Below are 18,665 nucleotides of genomic sequence, written 5' to 3'. Positions count from 1 at the left end.
CATGTGGGTTCTGGGAATTGAATTTAGATTGTTGGGTTTAGGGGTAAGTGCCTTGACCTGCTGAGTCATCTTGACTAGCCCATTTTTTCATAATTTGTTGCTATTTTATTTATTTATTAATTTTTTAATGATTTATTTAACTTTATTTTATGTGCGTTGGTATAAAGGTGTCAGATCCCCTGGAACTGGACTTACAGAGAATTGTGAGCTGCCATTTGGGTGCTGGTAATTGAACCCAGGTCCTCTATATAACCATTGAGCCATCTTTCCAGTCCCTCCTTGTTGCTATTTTATTAAAATTATTTATTTATTTGTTTATTGGTTGACTGATTGTGTGTGTGCACTTATGCCACAGTATAGGTTTTAGGTGTCAGAGGATGACTTGCAGGAGTTGTCTCTTGTTCTAGCATGTGTGTTCCAAGGATAGAACTCAGGCTATCAGGCACTTGCCTCGTCCATTGAGCCATCTCGCCAGTCCTTTGTTTTTGAGAATTAATCTTTCTGTGTGGCCAAGGCTGACTTCACAGTCCTGATCCTTCTGCCTTAGTGTTCCCAATGCCAAGATTGCTGGCTCTCATCACCATACCAGCCCTCCCTTACCACTCACACACATCCAACTGCTTTTATGGATTGGGCTATACTGTGCATCTGTAGAATTGAGTTGGTAACTGGATATTTACTTTTTTTTTTTTTTATAGGAATTTCAAATAAACGAGCAAGTGCTTGCTTGCTGGTCTGACTGTCGATTTTATCCAGCCAAAGTCACTGCTGTGAACAAGGATGGTAAGGTGTTGCAGTTGCAGTTTTTTTCACTTCTGCTGTAGGGGAATTTTACAATGAGTATTTGATAGTGTGTTAGTATTTATTGCCTAGGAATAATTTTTTTTATGTTAGTCTGCCTGGCAGTAGGGCGAGATTATAAATGGAAAGAAAGCTAGATATGAAGGATAGATTTGCCCTAGGTTCAATCCCCAGCATCAGAAATAAAAGAAAGGGAGGGGATTAATTCTTTGTTACTAAATTCCAGTTATTATTTCGTCAACCAATCACATTGGACTCTGATGAGAAGTCTGTGGGTCCATTCTGTCTAGAACTTCTTGATATTTTGGTGAAATAAACACCATTGTTTATTTTATTTATTAGTTAAAAGCTTGCAAATTAAATGGACACCAACAAACATTTGAAAATATGCTTTGTGGATGCAAGGTGATTTAGAGTGCTGGGATATAGAACCTTGAGTGTCGTGGTTACTTTGCCAGAGTTTTGCACATGTGGGAATCCAGGGCAAGGACTTTGATCCAAAAACTTGCATTTTTTTGAGTGCAAGGAAGTGGTATGTGGAATAGTTCGCATGATCGGAAGCGACTTTGGGTCCATGTGGTGTCTCTTCCTTAGCATAGTCCAGCAGGGTGTCTGTTCTGTGGCTCTGATCTCTGGAGTGAATGTTTCTAGCAATCAGGGCCCTTCCGTATCAGGTCAAGAGACCGAAGATGTAGCTCACTAAGAGAGCCCTGATCTAGCATGCATGGGACCCTGGACCAATCCAAAGCACTGAAAGGAATAACAAATTAAAACAGAACAGAAAACCAACAACAGCCCACATTAGATTTTTTTTGTTGTTGCTGTTTTTGAGACAGAATCTCACTATGAAGCTTCGGCTAGCTTGGATCACTATTTAGACCAGCCTGGCCTAGAATTCATAGAGATCCCTGTTTACTTCTACCTCCTGTGCTGGGATTAAAGTCATGTACACCATGCCTGGCCCACACTGGTTTTTCATTCCATGAAATTATTTAGCTGTTTATTCAGTACTCTGCCAAGTGTTGGATGATTAAGTTTTGTCTGAAAGAGGTTGACATGGTCTAAAGAAACCTCCAAAGCGAGGTTCCATCTTCTGAGCTATCTAAGTAGTTATTGATTTTTCCAGTTCACATAAAGTCCATTTGGATAATTCCATCTTTCCCTGGGTTATGTTTTTTATTTATAAGCCCATGTGCAAAATAACATCTCTGATTAGTGGTTTTCATAAATATCAACAGACAGCTTGTTTGGGGAAAAGCTCACATATTGAACCACTGCAAGTCCTCTTAGAAACAGACATAGTTGATCAAGATGTATTCTGCCTCTCCAGATTCTTGTTTTCAAGATTTTCTTTCTTTCTTTACTATCTTTTGTAATCATGCATTCTTTAGGTTCATAAATGGCTGAAAAAACTATACGGTGATTAGTGCTGGTCAAGAAATGTTCTCCCCACCAGTAAGATAGATGCTCTGGAGACTCCCTTGGGGAACATCAGTCCTTCAGCTGGGATGAAAATTTGGGGGTGTTCCACGAGTCACTCCTTAGATAACAGCAACAGTTAGCAGGAGCGTCTTTAATTCCCAAGATGGCTGAGTCCATGGGGATAGAATTGGAATAGAGTGACTGGGATCAGATACACAACCAGGGAAGGGTAGATGGAGGAAGGGAATTTTAGGAGCTTTGTGGTGGTGATTCGGGGAGGTGATCTCTTAGAAGAGTAGAGAGTGGTTTCATAGAGGTCACAGAAGTCTTAGTACTGACAGTTTATGTCTAGTGTTTACAGAGCCCTGAACTTGGCATATGACAGCAAGCAAAAGACCTAGTAAGGCAGAACAAAGGGGCTGGAGGACAGTGCAGTTGCAGGGTGGTGCAGACGATCCTAATAAGGATAAGAAGGGTGTGGGTGTGTGGTATGGCTGTGAAAACTTTTTGTAGTAATTATTTAAGGAATAAACATTATTGACTACATTATTGGCTATAACTAATTAGTTTTAGAAGGCTCTTAAACGGGGCAACTACAGTTGGGCATGGTGGCATGTGCCTGTAATTCAACATAGACTAGAGGATCCCAAGTTTGCAGTTAGCTTTGGGCTACGTACTGAGTTAGAGGCCAGCCTGGGCTATACAGTAAGACTCAACACCGCACAACCAATTAAATCAAACAATATTAACAAGATAAATGGGGTAACTAAAGCATTGCAAATTTAAAAAGTCCTTTCTGTTGTTTCCTTATGAGTTCATATTATAGGAAGGAGAGTCGTCAGACCATGGGCTCCTGAAATGGTCATGGCCACTTTGGTGGATTGGTTTTGTAGCTCTGAATTAATTCCACCTGCTTCATTTACTCAGTTGCAGGACATGTTGACTGAGTGCAGATTTCTGCCAAGGCCTGTTTATGTTGTACTGCAAGTCTTGCTGGTTCTTGAGGCTCACTGGAAGAGGGCAAGAGGATATAGAGTAGAGTAAATTCTGAAGTTATCAAAGCATGCTGGGAAAGCTAGCCTTGTGGGTGCTCAGATCTGTGCCTAGTTAGGAAGTAAAGACACTGATTTCTTTTCTGTGAGCTGTGCCCCCCAGTCCATTGATTCTTAGGTGCTGTTTCCAGACTTAGCCTTTATTCTTGGGTCTGGCAGAATAAGTAGGCGATTCCTTCTTCATGTTGCTTCATTCTAGGCCATGTGGTCTTATTTGTCTTGTTTTGTTTTGAGAGCAGGTCTGGCTCTGGAACCTGTAGTACTTATTTTTCCAGTCTCAGCCTCCCAAATGCCGAGATTACAGGCATGTGTCATCTTGCCCCACATCTTCTGTCCTTCTCCCTGTTTGTCCATCTTTCTCTTTGTTTGGGGAGATGGGATTAAGTAAACCCAAGGCTTCATGCATGCCAGGACAGTGCTCTACTACCTTGACTTTCTTTTCATTCCTACCTTGGATTTTTCTACCTGCCTCAGTTGGTTTTTCTCAGTAGCCACAGGCCCTGTAAGGAGGGGGCTCTCTGCTCCCAAGGTGCCCTTTGATTCCCTCTAAGCTACTCTGTCTAGCCCGTGCCTATAAGGGGAAGCTTATGCATTCATCTTTGGTTTAACTTTTTTCCCCCTTCCCTTCCCTTCCTTTCCCTTCCCTTCCCTCCCCTCCCCTCCTCTCCCCTCCCCTCCCCTCCCCTCCCCTCCCCTCCCTTCCCCTCCTCCTCTTCTTCTTTTTTTTTTTAGAGATAGAGTTTTTCTTTTTCTTTCTGTTTTTAAAGATTTTTATTTATTATGTATACAGGGTTCTTCCTGCATGTATCCTACAGGCCAGAAGAGGGCACCAGAACAGAAGAGCCACTGTTCTTTACCTCTAAGCCATCTCTCCAGCCTCTGAGATAGAGTTTTTCTGTGTAACAGTCCTGGCTGACCTGGAACTAGCTCTGTAGACCAGGCTGGCCTTGAACTTATAGTGATCTGCCTGTCTCTGCCTCGCACCTCTGCCGCCCAGCTGGTTTACCTTCTGGTTGCTCTTAGTTTCCTCTGAGGTTTTCCTGAAGCTGAGCACTGACTGAGCAGGTTGTGGGGACTCTGGGCAGAGTAGGGAGCAGCAACTGTGTGTCAAGAGGAGTCTGGCATGATTTATAATCCCTAAATAACAAAGAGTTTCTTAGGGAAATTGGCTAACACTTGGAGAAGAGGGAGAACAGTACTTGTCATTGATAATGGGTCTTTTTTTTTTTAATGAAAATTTTGTATCCCAGGGCAGCTTTGAATTTACTGTGCTGAGGATGCCCTTGACTTGGATCCTTTGCCTCTATCTTCAGAGTGCTAAAATCCTTTAACAACTGGTTGTTGTTTTGGTTTTGAATTAAGATCCTACTCCATACTCCTGACTGTCCTGTTCTTACTGGGCAGCCAGTGTTGGCCTCAAGCTCATAGCAACCCTCCTGCATCAGTTTCCCAAGTGCTGAGATTACAAGTGGGGGCACCATACCCAGCTTTTTTGTTTTTGTTTGTTTGTTTTGTTTTGTTTAAAAGATTTGTTTATGTACACAGTGTTCTGTCTGCCTGTATGTGTTGTAAGGAGTGGCGGCGGTCTGCGTCCCCGGCTCCCGCACGGCTAGCTTTACCCAAAATAATTACATGGAAACTGTATTCTTTTTTTTTTTTTAATTTTTTTTTATTTATTATGTACACAATGTTCAGCCTCCATGCCTGCAGGCCAGAAGAGGGCACCAGATCTCATTACAGATGGTTGTGAGCCACCATGTGGTTGCTGGGAATTGAACTCAGGACCTCTGGAAGAGCAGTCAGTGCTCTTAACCTCTGAGCCATCTCTCCAGCCCTGAAACTGTATTCTTTTAAACACTGTTTGGCCCAGGGCTGTTACACAGAGAAATCCTGTCTTGAAAAACAAAACAAAAAAACAAAACAAACAAGACTAGTGAAAACAAAGTACTTTTTAACATAAAATTCCACAGAAAGAGACATCAGCATAGAGAAAAGGCAAAAATGAACAGCATGCTGATTTCACGCAAAAGACAGTGGTTTCCAAAGTCCCCAAATGCTTGAACTTCTGATCTTTTCTCCTAGGCTAGGACCCCTTCCCCAATTAACTGTCTTACTGGTTTAGGTAACAAGCCTTGTTTATTGACCGATTTGGGGCTCACGAGCGCCCCATGTTCTGATTGTGGGCTCAGTTATATAGCACCAAATGTGGAGCTTTCTACCTCTAAACTTTGAGACAAGGAGGGCCTAGCGCCTCCTGCTTTATCCCTAACCAATGAACTCTAAGCATGCCTCATACTGAAATGGATTGTAACAATTTTTATTTCTTACACTGGCCATCTTAAAAAGTAAAAAGGCTGGCTATATAGCTTGGGAAATTTCCTATGGCAGAAAGCAAGTCCATCATGTAAAATAGCTCAGAAGCAAAGGCTTGGGGAAGGAAAGCCCTCATGTCATATGTATGTCTTGTGCTTAGATGCTGAAGCACTTCTCTGGGTGCTTTCTGATGGGCTGGCCTTGTTCTCACCTCCTGAACTCATGGGCCACCATACCTGGTGGGAAAACATGTGTTTTTTGCTTGTTTTCACTTCTGTTTTTTTTTTTTTTTTTTTTTGAGTGAGTCTCACTGTATAACTAACTCTGGCTGCTCTGGAACTGGCTATATGGGCCTTAGAGAAGAAAAGCTTGCAGAGCAGCAGTAGCTGGGTTCTCACACCTCTTCAGCATTTTGACTGCTTCCAAGATCATCTGATTGCTGAGTTCTTCTCAAGGCCTTCCTTTGTTTGACCTGGCACTGATAAAGGGCTGCTTAAACTCTCCCAGGTATGTCAGGCTAGAGGAGATAGGGCAGGCTACATACAATTTTGTTGTTACTGGAGTGAAACTCAGCCTTCTGAATGCTATGCGTGTGCTGTATCACTGAGCTGTATCCTCAGGCAAGGATGGATTTATTTTTTACTTCTCTCACATGTTTACATGTTATCTGTTAGATGTGACTTGTGGCCAGCAGAACACTCTATTTTCTGGGGAAATGTTCTTTAAAATTTTTTTAATTGTGTGTGTATGCCTGCAGAATCCAGAAAAAGGTGTCAGATCCCCCGGAGCTGGAGTTACAGGCAGTTGTGAGCCGCCTGATGTGGATGCTAGGAACCTAACACTGACCTTCTAGAACAGCAGTGCCTGCTCTTAACCACTCTCTATCCCTTGGGAAAATGTTTAAGTTCTACACAGTCATCATGAAAATAGATTTGGGGCCTTGCTTCAGAAGTGGGGCTAGGCTATTGTCATGCCATCTTTCCTCTGATATATTCTTTAGGCTGTTGAGTGTGAGCCAGAAGAAAGTTTCAAGATGATAGCTCTTTCCTGGATGTCGAACGGGTCAGGAGTGGGTGGGATATTGCTTTGTAGCAGTGGGGGCTTCCAAATCTTTGGCCAGAGTTTGGGTCATTTCATAGTGGCCCGCTGGTGCTCTGGATCTGTGGTTTGGACTTAGGCATCAGGGCCTTGGCAATGGACAATAGGAAAAGAACTGGTCAGAGGTCAGTAGGCAGGTGTGTGTTTTAATTTTAGATCATTGTTGTTTGTTTTTGAGACAAATTGTTACTTGGTATCCCAGACTGGACTTGACAGCCTACTGAATGCTGTGATTGAAGGCATGAGGTGTTCTTCCTAGCTTTAAGTCCTGTCTTAGATTTAATGTGCAACTTGGGTTCCCTCTCATGTAAGGCTTCTACCATTGGAAAGAGTTAACTTCAAAGTGAACCCCAAACAGCTGAAAATGGTGGTCCATTCTTCTACTACTTTTACAGCTTGAAAATACCTCTAAAAATGGAAGGCCTCCTCTCCCGCTACTTTCTCTCTTTTGAGTCAGTCTATCACACTATATCTCAAACTGATCTAGAACTCAAGGCAGTCGTCCTGTCTCAGTCTTCCAGGTGTGGGTACATAGGTACCTACATGTCATCCTATTTGACAACTGTTTCTCTCACTCCCTGTCTCCCTCTCTTTCCTCCCCTCTCCCTCTCTCCCTGAGATGACATGGTTTCTCTGTGTAACTCTGGCTGTCCTGGAACTTGCCCTGTAGACCAGGCTGGCCTTGAACTCAGAGTTCTGTCTACCTCTCTCTGCCTCTGAAGTGCTCGGATTAAAGGTTTACACCCCCACCGCTTGACTGACTGTTTTCTTTTTAATGTGCTGTATTTTCTTTGTTAACCGTATTGTCCAGCGTGGCTTGTCAGCATACTGAGTATTTAAGATTGAAGGAGAGGGCTGGAGAGATGGCCTAGTAGTTGAGAGCACTGGCTGCTTTTCCAGGAGACTTGGGTTTGATTTCCAGTATCCACATGTTGGCTCACAACTGTTTATAAAACCAGGGTATCCAGTGCCCTCTTTGGCCTCTGTGAATAACAGACACACAGTAGTATACAGACATACATACAAACACCAATACACACAAAATAAAATATAATTGAATTTAAAAATACTGAAGGAGCGCTTAATCTTGATGTTGCCATTTCTCAGCTTTATCCCTACATAGCCAGAGATACATTGCACCATGTTGCTTGAGAAGTCTTTATTTACTTGTTTGTTTAGTATATATGTATCTGTACATATCTCTCCCCACCCCCTCTCTGCTCACTACCTTATCTTTTCGGATAATGCTTCTTACTGAACCTAGAACTTTGGCTATAGTAGCTGGTCAGTAAGTACCAAGCATTTCCTTGTGTCTGCCTCCTAAGTGCTGGGATTATAGGCCTCAGAGTTAGTCTTTTTCATATCAGTACTGGGGCCCTAAACTGAGCCATCTCCCTAGCCCTTGAGAAGTCTTCAAAGGTTGGATATAGTGTCACTGTTTGTCCATAATCCCAGCATTGGTGAGGCAGGAGAACCACAATGAATTTGAGGTCAGCCTCAGCTACCTGTTAAATTCAAGGCCAGCTTGGTCTACAGAATAATACCCTATCTCATACAACAATAAACAAACAAGTAAACCCCACCCACCCCCACAAAAATATAACACAGAAGATCAGAAGGAGTGCTGGAGAGATGGTTCAGTGGTTAGCGAACTGCCTGTTCTTTCCAAAGGCCCAGTTTTGATTTCCAGCAACCACACGGTGGCTTACAACCATCTGTAACTCCAGTTCCAGGGGATCTGACACCCTCTACTGACCTCTCAGACACTGCAAACATATGGTACACAGATATATATGCAGGCAGAATACCCATTATACATGAAGTATAAATAAAAGAAAATAATTAAAAATAAGTCAATCTTAAAAACCCAAAGAAACAGCTCTGTTTAGTATTCTTTAGCAGTTGCTCTTCTGCTAGATATCACCCACACTGAGTGGGCAGGGAAAGAAAGACGGGAGCTTAAACATTTGCTGTCGTGGCCTAAGAATGACATGGCTGAGCCTCCTGTGTAGAGAATAGTTATGCCTTCTTTCCCGGGTGTTCTCTGTACTATCCTGAATCTAACTGCTGCTCTTTTACTTGACCGAGCCTGTCTGTGTGTTCTGAGAGGTTCCTAGTCAGTTTCCTTCTGTGGTGGTGATGTCTGTTGGATAATGGTCTGCAGTAAAGGTCTAGAGGTAGCTGCCAATTGCCTTCGGAGGTGTTTCTCAGCTTTATATCATTTGAATCACCTGTAGGACTTGCTAAAAGCCCCCGTGTGTCCAGCTCCCAGCACTTCTCATTTCGTCTCCCCAAGGTAGGGCTGGTGAGCTACACTTCTCAGGGGGTTGCCAGTGTCACTGGTGTGGTAGCTTTGAGCACTGGACTGTTGTGTGTTGAGTACTGTATGAGGAAGAAGTTGAGATACGTTCTCTGATTTTGAAGACCTTTCGTAAATTTCCGCAGGTGGCAAATGAGGATTTCAGAGTAGAGGGAACGGGCCAGTAGCTAGCTGGAAAGCCAGAAAGCCTTTACCGAATGTAATATGGTTGCTTGTTTAAGTTGGCTGCCTGAGGCTCACTGAGTGGTACTCTCTAGGTAGGAAGATACTTCTGTTGCACACTGTGAAGACAGAACTGGCTGTGGTGGCCTATGCTTGTAATCCCAGCACTTGGGAGGTTGAGGTAGGATAATAGCTGTGAAATCAAGCCAAACCCTGCTACACAGTGTGTTTCAGGCTGATTTGAATTATATTATGAGACCCTGTCTCAAAAAAAAACAGCTTGTGAGTTGGTAAGAGCCAGCATCAGCATGCAACTACTATTTTCAACTACATAATTTTAAAAAATTACTTTATTAAAAAATAAGAGGAGATGGAAATGTTACAGTGTTTCAGTGGGTAAGTAGTGAGTCACTCTGCTCTGGTGGAGATTTGATTGATTGAGAGGTTAGCATGTACAAGGCCCTGGGTTCAATTGCCAGCACCAAGAAATCCACAAACATTCCTAGATGTATGGGTTTCTATCTTTAATATTTCACAGGATTCCTATTGAACAACTGCTGGATAGCATTTAGCATTTTGGCCAAGATAGGTTCACAGATTTTAAGGTTCACACAACCTCTAAAAAAGACTTGATTACTGCCCTTCAAAACAGAAAATCAAGTAAAGATTAAATTGCAAATGCCACTCACCAAGGAATTAGTAAGCCTGTATCTATTTTTAATTGTTTTACTGTTCTTTTTTCCCCTTGGCTCAAATTCAGTGTACATATTTCTTACTTTGATCAAACAGCATAAAATTTTTAAAGTGAATTTTGAATTGCTTAGATTAAAAAAATAAACCAGTCTGACCAATTAAATAGGAAGCTAAATTTGCCTTTGTGTGTGTGTGTGTGTGTGTGTGTGCTAGGAATCGAACTTAAGGTCTTGCGCATGCTAAGTGGGTACTTTGCCACTGTGAATCTGCCCTCAGTGTGATTCTTCAGCTTTTTTTTAAACACATTTATTGTATTTGGAGCTCCTTTGTGTATATTCTTTAAAAGTTGCTGCTTTCATGAAACAGCAAGTTAAAATCATATCTTCTTGAATTTTAGGTACTTACACTGTGAAATTTTATGATGGAGTAGTTCAAACTGTCAAACATATTCATGTCAAAGCTTTTTCCAAAGATCAGGTGAGAAATGTAGTTTTGTGCTTTGTGTTCTGAACTATGCTAACATTGTACTTTTGTTTCTCAAATAAAGACATTACATGTGTTTATGATGACAAGTCTTTATTTCCTCCATCTGACAGTTTGGCCAGAAAGTAATAACACAGGTTTTCAAAAGTTGTGATATTTGTATTTCTTTGTCTTTTTCTTTTAACACAGATTTTCTTCTTTGAAAATGCTAAGTATATTCCCCATTGTTTAATTTTTGTTTTCTCATTTCTTTTTTTTAGATTTATTTATTGTGTATACAGTATTCTGCCAACATTCATGCTTGCAGGCCAGAAGAGGGCACCAGATCTCATTACAGATGGTTGTGAGCCACCATGTGGTTGCTGGGAATTGAACTCAGGACCTTTAGATAAGCAGGCAATGCTCTTAACCACTGAGCCATCTCCCCAGCCCTCTCTCATTTCTTTTCAAGTGTTCTGATTCTATCCTCTTCCTGTACCCTCACCCAACATAGGAAGTTTGAACATTTGAGCGCTGTGACAGACTTTCTTTACAGAGCTCTGAGACTTCTTAAAATGCTTTATGATTTCTCCCTCTTTAGTGTCTTTCCTCCTCATGTTTTAATCAAACCAGAGTTTGTGTATTGGTGTTTTTTGGACTGCTTATAATCCTGATAGTTACTGATGAAACAGCTAAAGCAAGTTAGCCAAAGGTTTTTGGTTCTGAGACATCCTCACTGGTTCCTCTGCTTGGGTGGAAGTGGGACTGTGGGTGCTGTAACCTGTTGGTTCTTTTCTTGTGATGATCAAGTGCTTCCACTTGGCACAGATTTCACCAGATTTTCTATAAATATTGAGGGCAGAAGAACTTTCAAGGAGCCTCAGGAACGTTTTGCCTTTGCTGGTTTTCCTCTAGAGAGCATTGAGAACATGCTGACACGTTGCCCAGATGACGGATGCTTTCTTTTTCTTTGCTTGCCTCTCAAGCATCTAAAAAGTGGCCCTTGTGCTTGACTGTGCCATTTTGTTCTTAACTTTGTCATTTTTGTGGTGAAGTTTTGTGGAATGAGTTGATAAAGGCAGAGGAACTGAAATACGGGCTTGAATGGAACTGGTAGATAGAGAGGTCCTGAGACTCCGCAGCTCTTTATAGGGAAGGTTCAACTTTTTAAAGAAAATTGTGTTTTGGAACAGATTCTTACTCTCACCCAGGCTATCCTCTAACTCATAGTGATCCCCTGCTTTACCTCCCAGGTGCTGGGGAATATATGTATGTGCCATGAACCCCATAGAGTTTAACTATTTATTCAGTAAATTGACTATGGCCTGGAGGTGGGGCCTTGCTGGGGGAAGATTTACAAGCAGTTCCCTTCTCAGTTCCGGTGCCTGTGAGTGTCTCACCTTTTCTCAGTCCCAGCAGGCCACCAAGACACACCGGGCAGCTCCAAAATGTGCATGTATAGATGAGATGGACAGACAGACAGACAGACACACACACACAAACAGAGACAGACAGACACCCTACACCTACCTGCCAAGAGGCTGTAGTCCTTTGACTCAAGCTGACTAAAAATTTTTTATAAAGTATTGGAATAGGTGAATTTTTACTGTAGAATCTTGTTACTCTAAATGTTTTGGTAATTTAGTCTTGAGTCACATTTTATTTTCTGAGTTTATAAAATGAATATTTACTTGTAGGAGATCTGGAAAGTGCTGGAAAGCAGAAGGAAAGCAAAACTACCCCACTCAGATGAAGGCTTCTGCTTGTTCTGTGTTTGACACTTTGTGTCTGTCCTGCTGGTTTGTTGTTGTTAGAAATGTGTGTGTTAGTCCCAGAATTAGTGTTAAGTGCATGTACTGTCTATAGCTTGTTCTTTTAACAATATAACATTCCCCAGAGTTCCTTTGTCTGTAGTTTCAGCTGTTTGGTAGCTCTACAGTGTTCTATAGTATGCATGTAGCTACCCTGAAATGACTCGTTTCCGGGTGCACATCAGGGTGTTTGTACACACTGTGAAGTCTGATTATTTTGTTAGCAAAGTCTGTTTCAGGAAATTCATTTCTGAATGAAGTAGGAACTTTCAAATCTTTGACCAGAATTGATATTTACCCCCTACTAGAAGGAGTACAACTGCATATGTCTGTTAATTGTTCCTCTCAGTGTCTGGCTTTTTACAGAATAGTATTAGAACTAAAAAAGAAAAAAAGAAAGAAAAAAGTCTCATTGTTTATAACTTTTCCCTGTGGGACAAATTTATTTTTGGTTGTTGAGCATTTGAGAATTCCGTTCCTACTTCTGGAGAAATCAGTGCACCTCGAATGTGTGTGCTAGGGATGCCCTGTGATGTCAGGATTGTAGAAGAGGGATTCATGCATAAACAAACTTAATTATAATGTTAGAAATTCTAACTTTTAGAGTCAACTTTATTAGGAGACAGTCACACCAGGACACAAGATTTTAGAATGAATTTTAAAGTAATTTAGTAACAAATTAGAAGCAGTACTACTTTTCAGTGGAGAAAATATCCAACAGCTCAGGAACCCAGTAAGTGGCTTAGCTATTAGCAGAAAGGGACCTGAGACCTGAGTCCTTGGTCTGTCTTGGGCATTCTGAACAGTATTCTTATTAAGCCTCCAGTTACCAGTTGGTTTTCTTCTTCATAAAGCTGGGCAGCACATACACTGGGCCTCTGAAAAGCCCTGAATAAGAAAGTGAGAACACTTCTGTTAGAAACACTGCCTCTAGTCAAGAGTCCCACTAGTTGACATCCCTGTAACTCATCTCATGTGGCTCCTTGTCATAAGGGAGATTGTAGAGTCTCAGAAGGAGGCTTAAACGTAGGGTTAGTCCTCAAAGCTCAGATACTCTCCTCCAAGCTCAGATACTCTCCTCCAAGCTCAGATACTCTCCTCCAAGCTCAGATACTCTCCTCCAAGCTCAGATACTCTCCTGGTGCTTTGCATCGTATGACCCGGCCTGTGTACTCTTAGTGTCTTCATTGTCTGCATAAGTGTGCAAGCAACCTCCTGATTGTGTATTTGCAAGTAATCACAAAGTGTTTCATCGCTATTTTGCTCATTTTAGAATATTGTGGGTAATGCTAGGCCTAAAGAAACAGATCACAAAAGTCTTTCGTCATCTTCTGAGAAACGAGAGAAATTTAAAGAACAGAGAAAAACCACGGCCAACGTCAAGAAAGACAAAGTGGAAAAAGCCTTAAAGACAGAAAAGCGACCCAAACAGCCTGACAAAGAAGGAAAGCTGACCTGCTCAGAAAAGGGCAAAGTGTCAGAGAAAAGCCTTCCCAAGAACGAGAAGGAAGACAAGGAGAACATTTCGGAGAACGACAGGGAGTACTCTGGGGATGTCCAGGTGGAAAAGAAGCCTGAAAATGACCTTGTGAAGAGCCCACAAGAGAACCTGAAGGAGCCAAAAAGAAAACGAGGCAGACCCCCTTCCATAGCTCCTACTGGTGAGTTGCCCACGTGGGCTCTGCAATGGGTGATGCCAGTGTTCTCCTGTGGCCTTTGTGGTTCTTTATACCTTCTGTACTTCAGTCCTTCGTGTTTGTGACTTGCTTGTGGCCTGAAAACGAATCATGCCTGTGGAGCTGAATTTCAGTGAGGTGTGTGTCCAGGTGAACATGTTGGGAGTGTGGCCATGGCTGAGCTTCTGAGTGGACAGCCCATCTTCCCTGAAAGAGCCAAGGGAACTGAGGCCTTCTCCTTGTGCCTGCTCACATGACGTCAGTCTGAGGAAATAACATCCTGGTGGGCAAACATGAAAGGGGAGAAGAGTGGGAGCTGAGGCAACAGGGGCTGGAGGTACAAATAGCTGTAGGGCACACTCAGAGCCTACATGACACCCTGGGTCCAGGCCTTAGTACCAGAACCAAGCACACACAAACATGAGCCTCTGAGGGAGGCAGCCCCCCCCCCCCAAAAAAAAGTTAGAGCTGGAGGCAAGGGCACTTTTTAAAATCGAGCTCTTACCGGGCATTGTGGCTCACACCTGTGACACTAACACTTGGGAAGCAGAAGCAGGAGGATGATTAGTTCAAGACTAGCTGGGGCTTTGTGATGATGAGTCCCTGTCTCAAAAAAAGACGTTGAGCTTTTAAAAGATATTTATGGAAGGGGACATCTCAGTCTAAATAGAAAGATAATTTGGTAATTAAATTGGTAAGAATTAAGGCTTCAATATAGATTTAAGGAATAATATCCAGTTATTTAAAGGAAGTATAAACTCTGAGCTAGGGGATTGCCATGAGTTCAAGGCTAGCCTGGGCTACATAGTGAGTTCCAGGTCAGTTCATGTTAGAATGAAACATTGCCTCAAAAAAGCAAAAATAAAATAAAATAAAGTAAAATAAAAAAGAAGTGTAATAAGTTTGGAATTCCTCAAGTGGTTTGGTAGCAGGAAGAGCAGTCCCCGGATGTCTAGATGGAACTCACCCATGACTGAGTGTATTTGTGCTCTTTAGACTTCCTTCTTTGCACATTCTCTGTTCAGTTTGCATGAACATTGAAAAACTGTGAACTCGATCACATTTTCAAGCAATATCTGTATTTTTTTGGCCTGGGAGCCCATAGCCTTGCACATGATAAACGCATGCTTTACCACTGAGCTACATCCCTAGCCCACAGTATCTCTTTTTTCAGTACACGTTTAAGCAGTTTCAGTATATAATTTAAAATGTAAAATTTGACATGAAATGTATTTTGTCAAAACTGGAGTAATAGCCCATTCATTGATACCTAGTGGAAAAGTGTACCTTAAGTTACTTATGTAGTAGTATATCCTCCTCAAATCTGAGTTGTAATTTTATAGGAGTCTAGATACAACCTGATTTGTCTTCAGGTGAAATACATGCCTCCCCCTTTAAAACACTGGGTAAAGCCCTTGTTGCATATGACTGCTAACCTGAGTTCGACTCTCCGGACCCCACATAAGGGCAGACACTTTAGTGCATGTCTGTAATTCTAGATTGCCCATCCCAGGAGATTCACTGGGAGTTTGTGGGCCAGCAACCTTGTCACATACACCAAGGGATGGGAAGAGAAACTCTATCTCAAGGTATAAGACAAGGACCAATCCCCTGCATTGTCATCTGATCTCCACACTTGCTCTGTGATATGCAGGACTTGTATTCACTCACATTTACACACACACACACACACACACACACACACACACAAAACAATGTAAAAAGTCTTTTTTCCTTTGGTTTTTTGATTGTTTGTTTATCAAGACAGGATTTCTTTGTTTAGCCCTGTCTGTCCTGGACCTCACTCTCTGTGTATACTAGGATGGCCTCAAACTCAGAAATCTTCCTTCCTCCACCTGTTGGAATTAAAGGTCTGCACCACCACCAAACCCCCCCCCCCCTTATTTTTAAATTGGCTGTTCTGGGGGTCAAACCCAGGGCCTCTGCATGATAAACAAGTGCTGTGTCTGCTGTTAGTTCTGCCCACAGCCCTCTCTTGGTTTTTATTTTTCATATTGACTACATGTTGAAATATTTTATAGATGGATTGGTTTGAATAAAATAGATTCTTAAAGTTAGTTTTTAATTTCTTAGTATGATTGCTTAAAAATTTGGTCACACGTGAACTTACGTTTCTTGCTCTCATTGTATTTCTGTTGGACAGCATTGTCCTTAAGTTTAGTTGGTGTCTTGATTGCCTTTCGAGAAAGAATTAAGCAGTAATACCAAGGCCTGTGGGACTCCTGATGAACTGAGCTCTCTCTGCATTGAGAGTGGTACTAGTTGTATACTGTCCTCAGAAAGATTGAGATGGTACCCCGTGCGTCTGTGTTCAAGGATGAAGAGTGAGTTGGAACCGTCTAGAGGTTTGAACCATCCCGGGTAGTACACCACGTTCAGATAGGGAGTGAGAGGCAGGCTCCCCTCCCTCCCTTCAGGGATTGAACCCAATGTTTGCTCACACAGATGCTTCATACCATGCTACATCTAGAGACCCCAAAGCAGACATTCTTTTGAAAGTTGGAGAAGGGCAGTTATGCAGGGAGAAAGAAGAGATAGAAAATGGGACTTGTCTGCAACTCAGTTTAGCTCTTCCTGCTGCGGTTTGGAGTCTTTGGAGTAGGTACTGGCATATCTGTGTCCCAGATCACAGACTTCTCCTGGAGCCATCCAAGGTTTCAGTCTACCCTGCATTCATTTCTTGCTTTTTTAAGTGTGTGGTTGCATACCAGCTAGAACGTATTTTAGAGAGGGGCATTCCCAAGTTTCCCATTACTGGACTGAGGCGTTTGTAAGAACAGGCCGCACTTGTGCCCAAGTACTCCCTGGTCAGTATCTGTGGAGACCTTGGGCTCATGGCTGTTAACAGCTTCCTAGATGAGGTGTTCTGGGGAAGTTAGGGGAACACTTGGGTTCCCTATAGGTCCGTGTTTGTATGTGGTATCAAAAGGAAGAAGGCTTGTTTGATGCTGTGTACATAGTTCAGGCACCCTTAAGAAATCAAGTAGCCTGCGTTCATTGACGTGGTGGAGTCTTGAGCTCCCCAGATTACACAGATCTGATTGGGAGCAGACTCTGAGCTGTGTAGAATAGACTGGTTTGTGTTGATGTTTAGCTTAGATTCAACCTTGGATCCAAGTTTCCGCCACTTGGAATAGAATAATGTTGATATGTTGGGAAGATTGAATATAACAAGAGCCAAGCATGGGGGTTGCCTCCTCAGAGCTGGGTGCTGCCTCTCTTCTTCTGCCACACCGAAGCTGCTGACCTTACCTGAGTCTTTTCTCTTTTTCCTCCCATTTGCTTTCTATCCTCCTTTTCCTGTCCATAGTCCTCTTCTATCTTCTTTTGCCCCTCCTCAGATTCTTTAGTTCTGCTTTCTTGCCAGGCTCCCTAATCTTTCTTCCGACTCTTTTTGGATTTTCATCTTTCAGATTTGAGGAGAGTGTCTTATGCTTTAAGCTTAAAAATAGAAAATGAAGCACCTCCAGGGACTTAGTGTCTACCCTGCTGGGTTAGTGCTCTACAGCCATGTCTGGGGCACTGAGATTTGTGTTGATTTTCATTTAGATCTTCAAAACAATACAAAACAGAACAAAAACACTGAGTAGCAGATAGACAATGAAAACAGTAATCAAGCCCTAACTCTGACACAGATTTTAAGAGTGAGCCTGCATGGGTGGGTTTTCTAAGTACTGGGTAGGTCAGGATTTGTTTAGTTTTAGTTCTTTTCTGTCTTTGGACTGGGCAGTAGGTTTTGAAAAGATTTGATGCTCAAAATGCTTGTGAGTCAGGCACTGTTGGTACAAGCCTGTAATCCCAGCACTTGAGAAGTGGGGGTCATTTTTAGCTACATACGGAGTTCAAGGCCAGTGGTTCTCAACCTTGCTAATGCTGTGACCCTTTAATATAGTTCCTCATGTTGTGTTGACCCCCAACCGTAAAGTTATTTTCATTACTACTTTATAACTATAATTTTGTTACTGTTATAATTGTAATGTAAATGTTTTTTGAGCTAAAGGTTTGTCAAAGGGGTTTCAACCCATAGGTTGAGAACCACCAATCTAGACTTTGTGAGCTCCTGTTTTCCTGCAGTACCCTTTCACAATACTGCAGGAGCCTTATATGGTAGTGACTGTCTGTAACCCCAGGAGGTAGAGGCAAGAGGATCAGGAGTTTCAAGTTATCCTCCGCTATATATCTAGTTTGAGACCAGCCTCTGAGGTACTACACTGTCTAATTTTTTTTCCTTTCCTCCAAATAAAACAAGACGACAGGAGCATGTGCAGTAGTAGTACATGCTTGCAATCCCATCTATTCCAGAGACTGAGGCAGGAGGCTTACAAATTCCAGGCTACCCTCAGCAACTTAGTAAAACACCATCCCTCTCCTGTCCCCTGCCAAGACTTTTATATTGCCTACAAACCTTTGTATTATTTATTTATTTATTTATTTGGTTTTTCGGGACAGGGTTTCTCTGTGTTGCTTTGTTGCCTGCCCTGAACTAGCTTGTAGACCAGGCTGGCCTCGAATTTACAGAGATCCTCCTGCCTCTTCCTCCCAAGTGCTGGGATTAAAGGCATGTGCCACCACCGCCTGGCGAACCTTTATGTTTTTAAGAGGTCATGTTGGAATGTGGTGTTTTAAAGAGGTTTTAGAAGTGCTAGAGCCTAGGCAAGACCACAAAAAGAAACTGAGTAAGTCAGTCTGCAGAGTGTGTCAAATTTTCCCAAGGAAACAGTTTGTCACTCAGTTAATTAGTTGTCTTGTCTTTTTCCTTAAAGTATGAATGTTCATTTTCAGAGTTTAATAATGTATCTTTTTTAAAGTTTTGAGGCAGAGTCTTACTGTATCT

The 18,665-nt window shown here is 42.2% G+C and overlaps 1 protein-coding gene across 2 annotated transcripts in view; it reads left to right on the top strand.

The window, feature by feature from the left end:
• Phf20 (PHD finger protein 20) overlaps nucleotides 1-18,665 on the top strand; it is a 103,264-nt gene that overhangs the window by 54,274 nt on the left and 30,325 nt on the right. The window contains exons 4-6 of one of the 2 annotated variants that reach the window (XM_041670339.1): nucleotides 699-783; nucleotides 10,259-10,338; nucleotides 13,408-13,795. In XM_041670339.1, the coding sequence (XP_041526273.1) occupies nucleotides 699-783; nucleotides 10,259-10,338; nucleotides 13,408-13,795 (553 nt within the window). The remainder of the gene's footprint in view (nucleotides 1-698; nucleotides 784-10,258; nucleotides 10,339-13,407; nucleotides 13,796-18,665) is intronic. The other variant, XM_041670340.1, reaches the window with a different exon arrangement.

Source organism: Microtus oregoni, unplaced genomic scaffold (assembly GCF_018167655.1).
Source record: "Microtus oregoni isolate MIOR12 unplaced genomic scaffold, Mior012 000020F_ref0000438, whole genome shotgun sequence".
Lineage (NCBI taxonomy): Eukaryota > Metazoa > Chordata > Mammalia > Rodentia > Cricetidae > Microtus > Microtus oregoni.
This window is presented reverse-complemented; position numbering and strand designations above follow the sequence as displayed.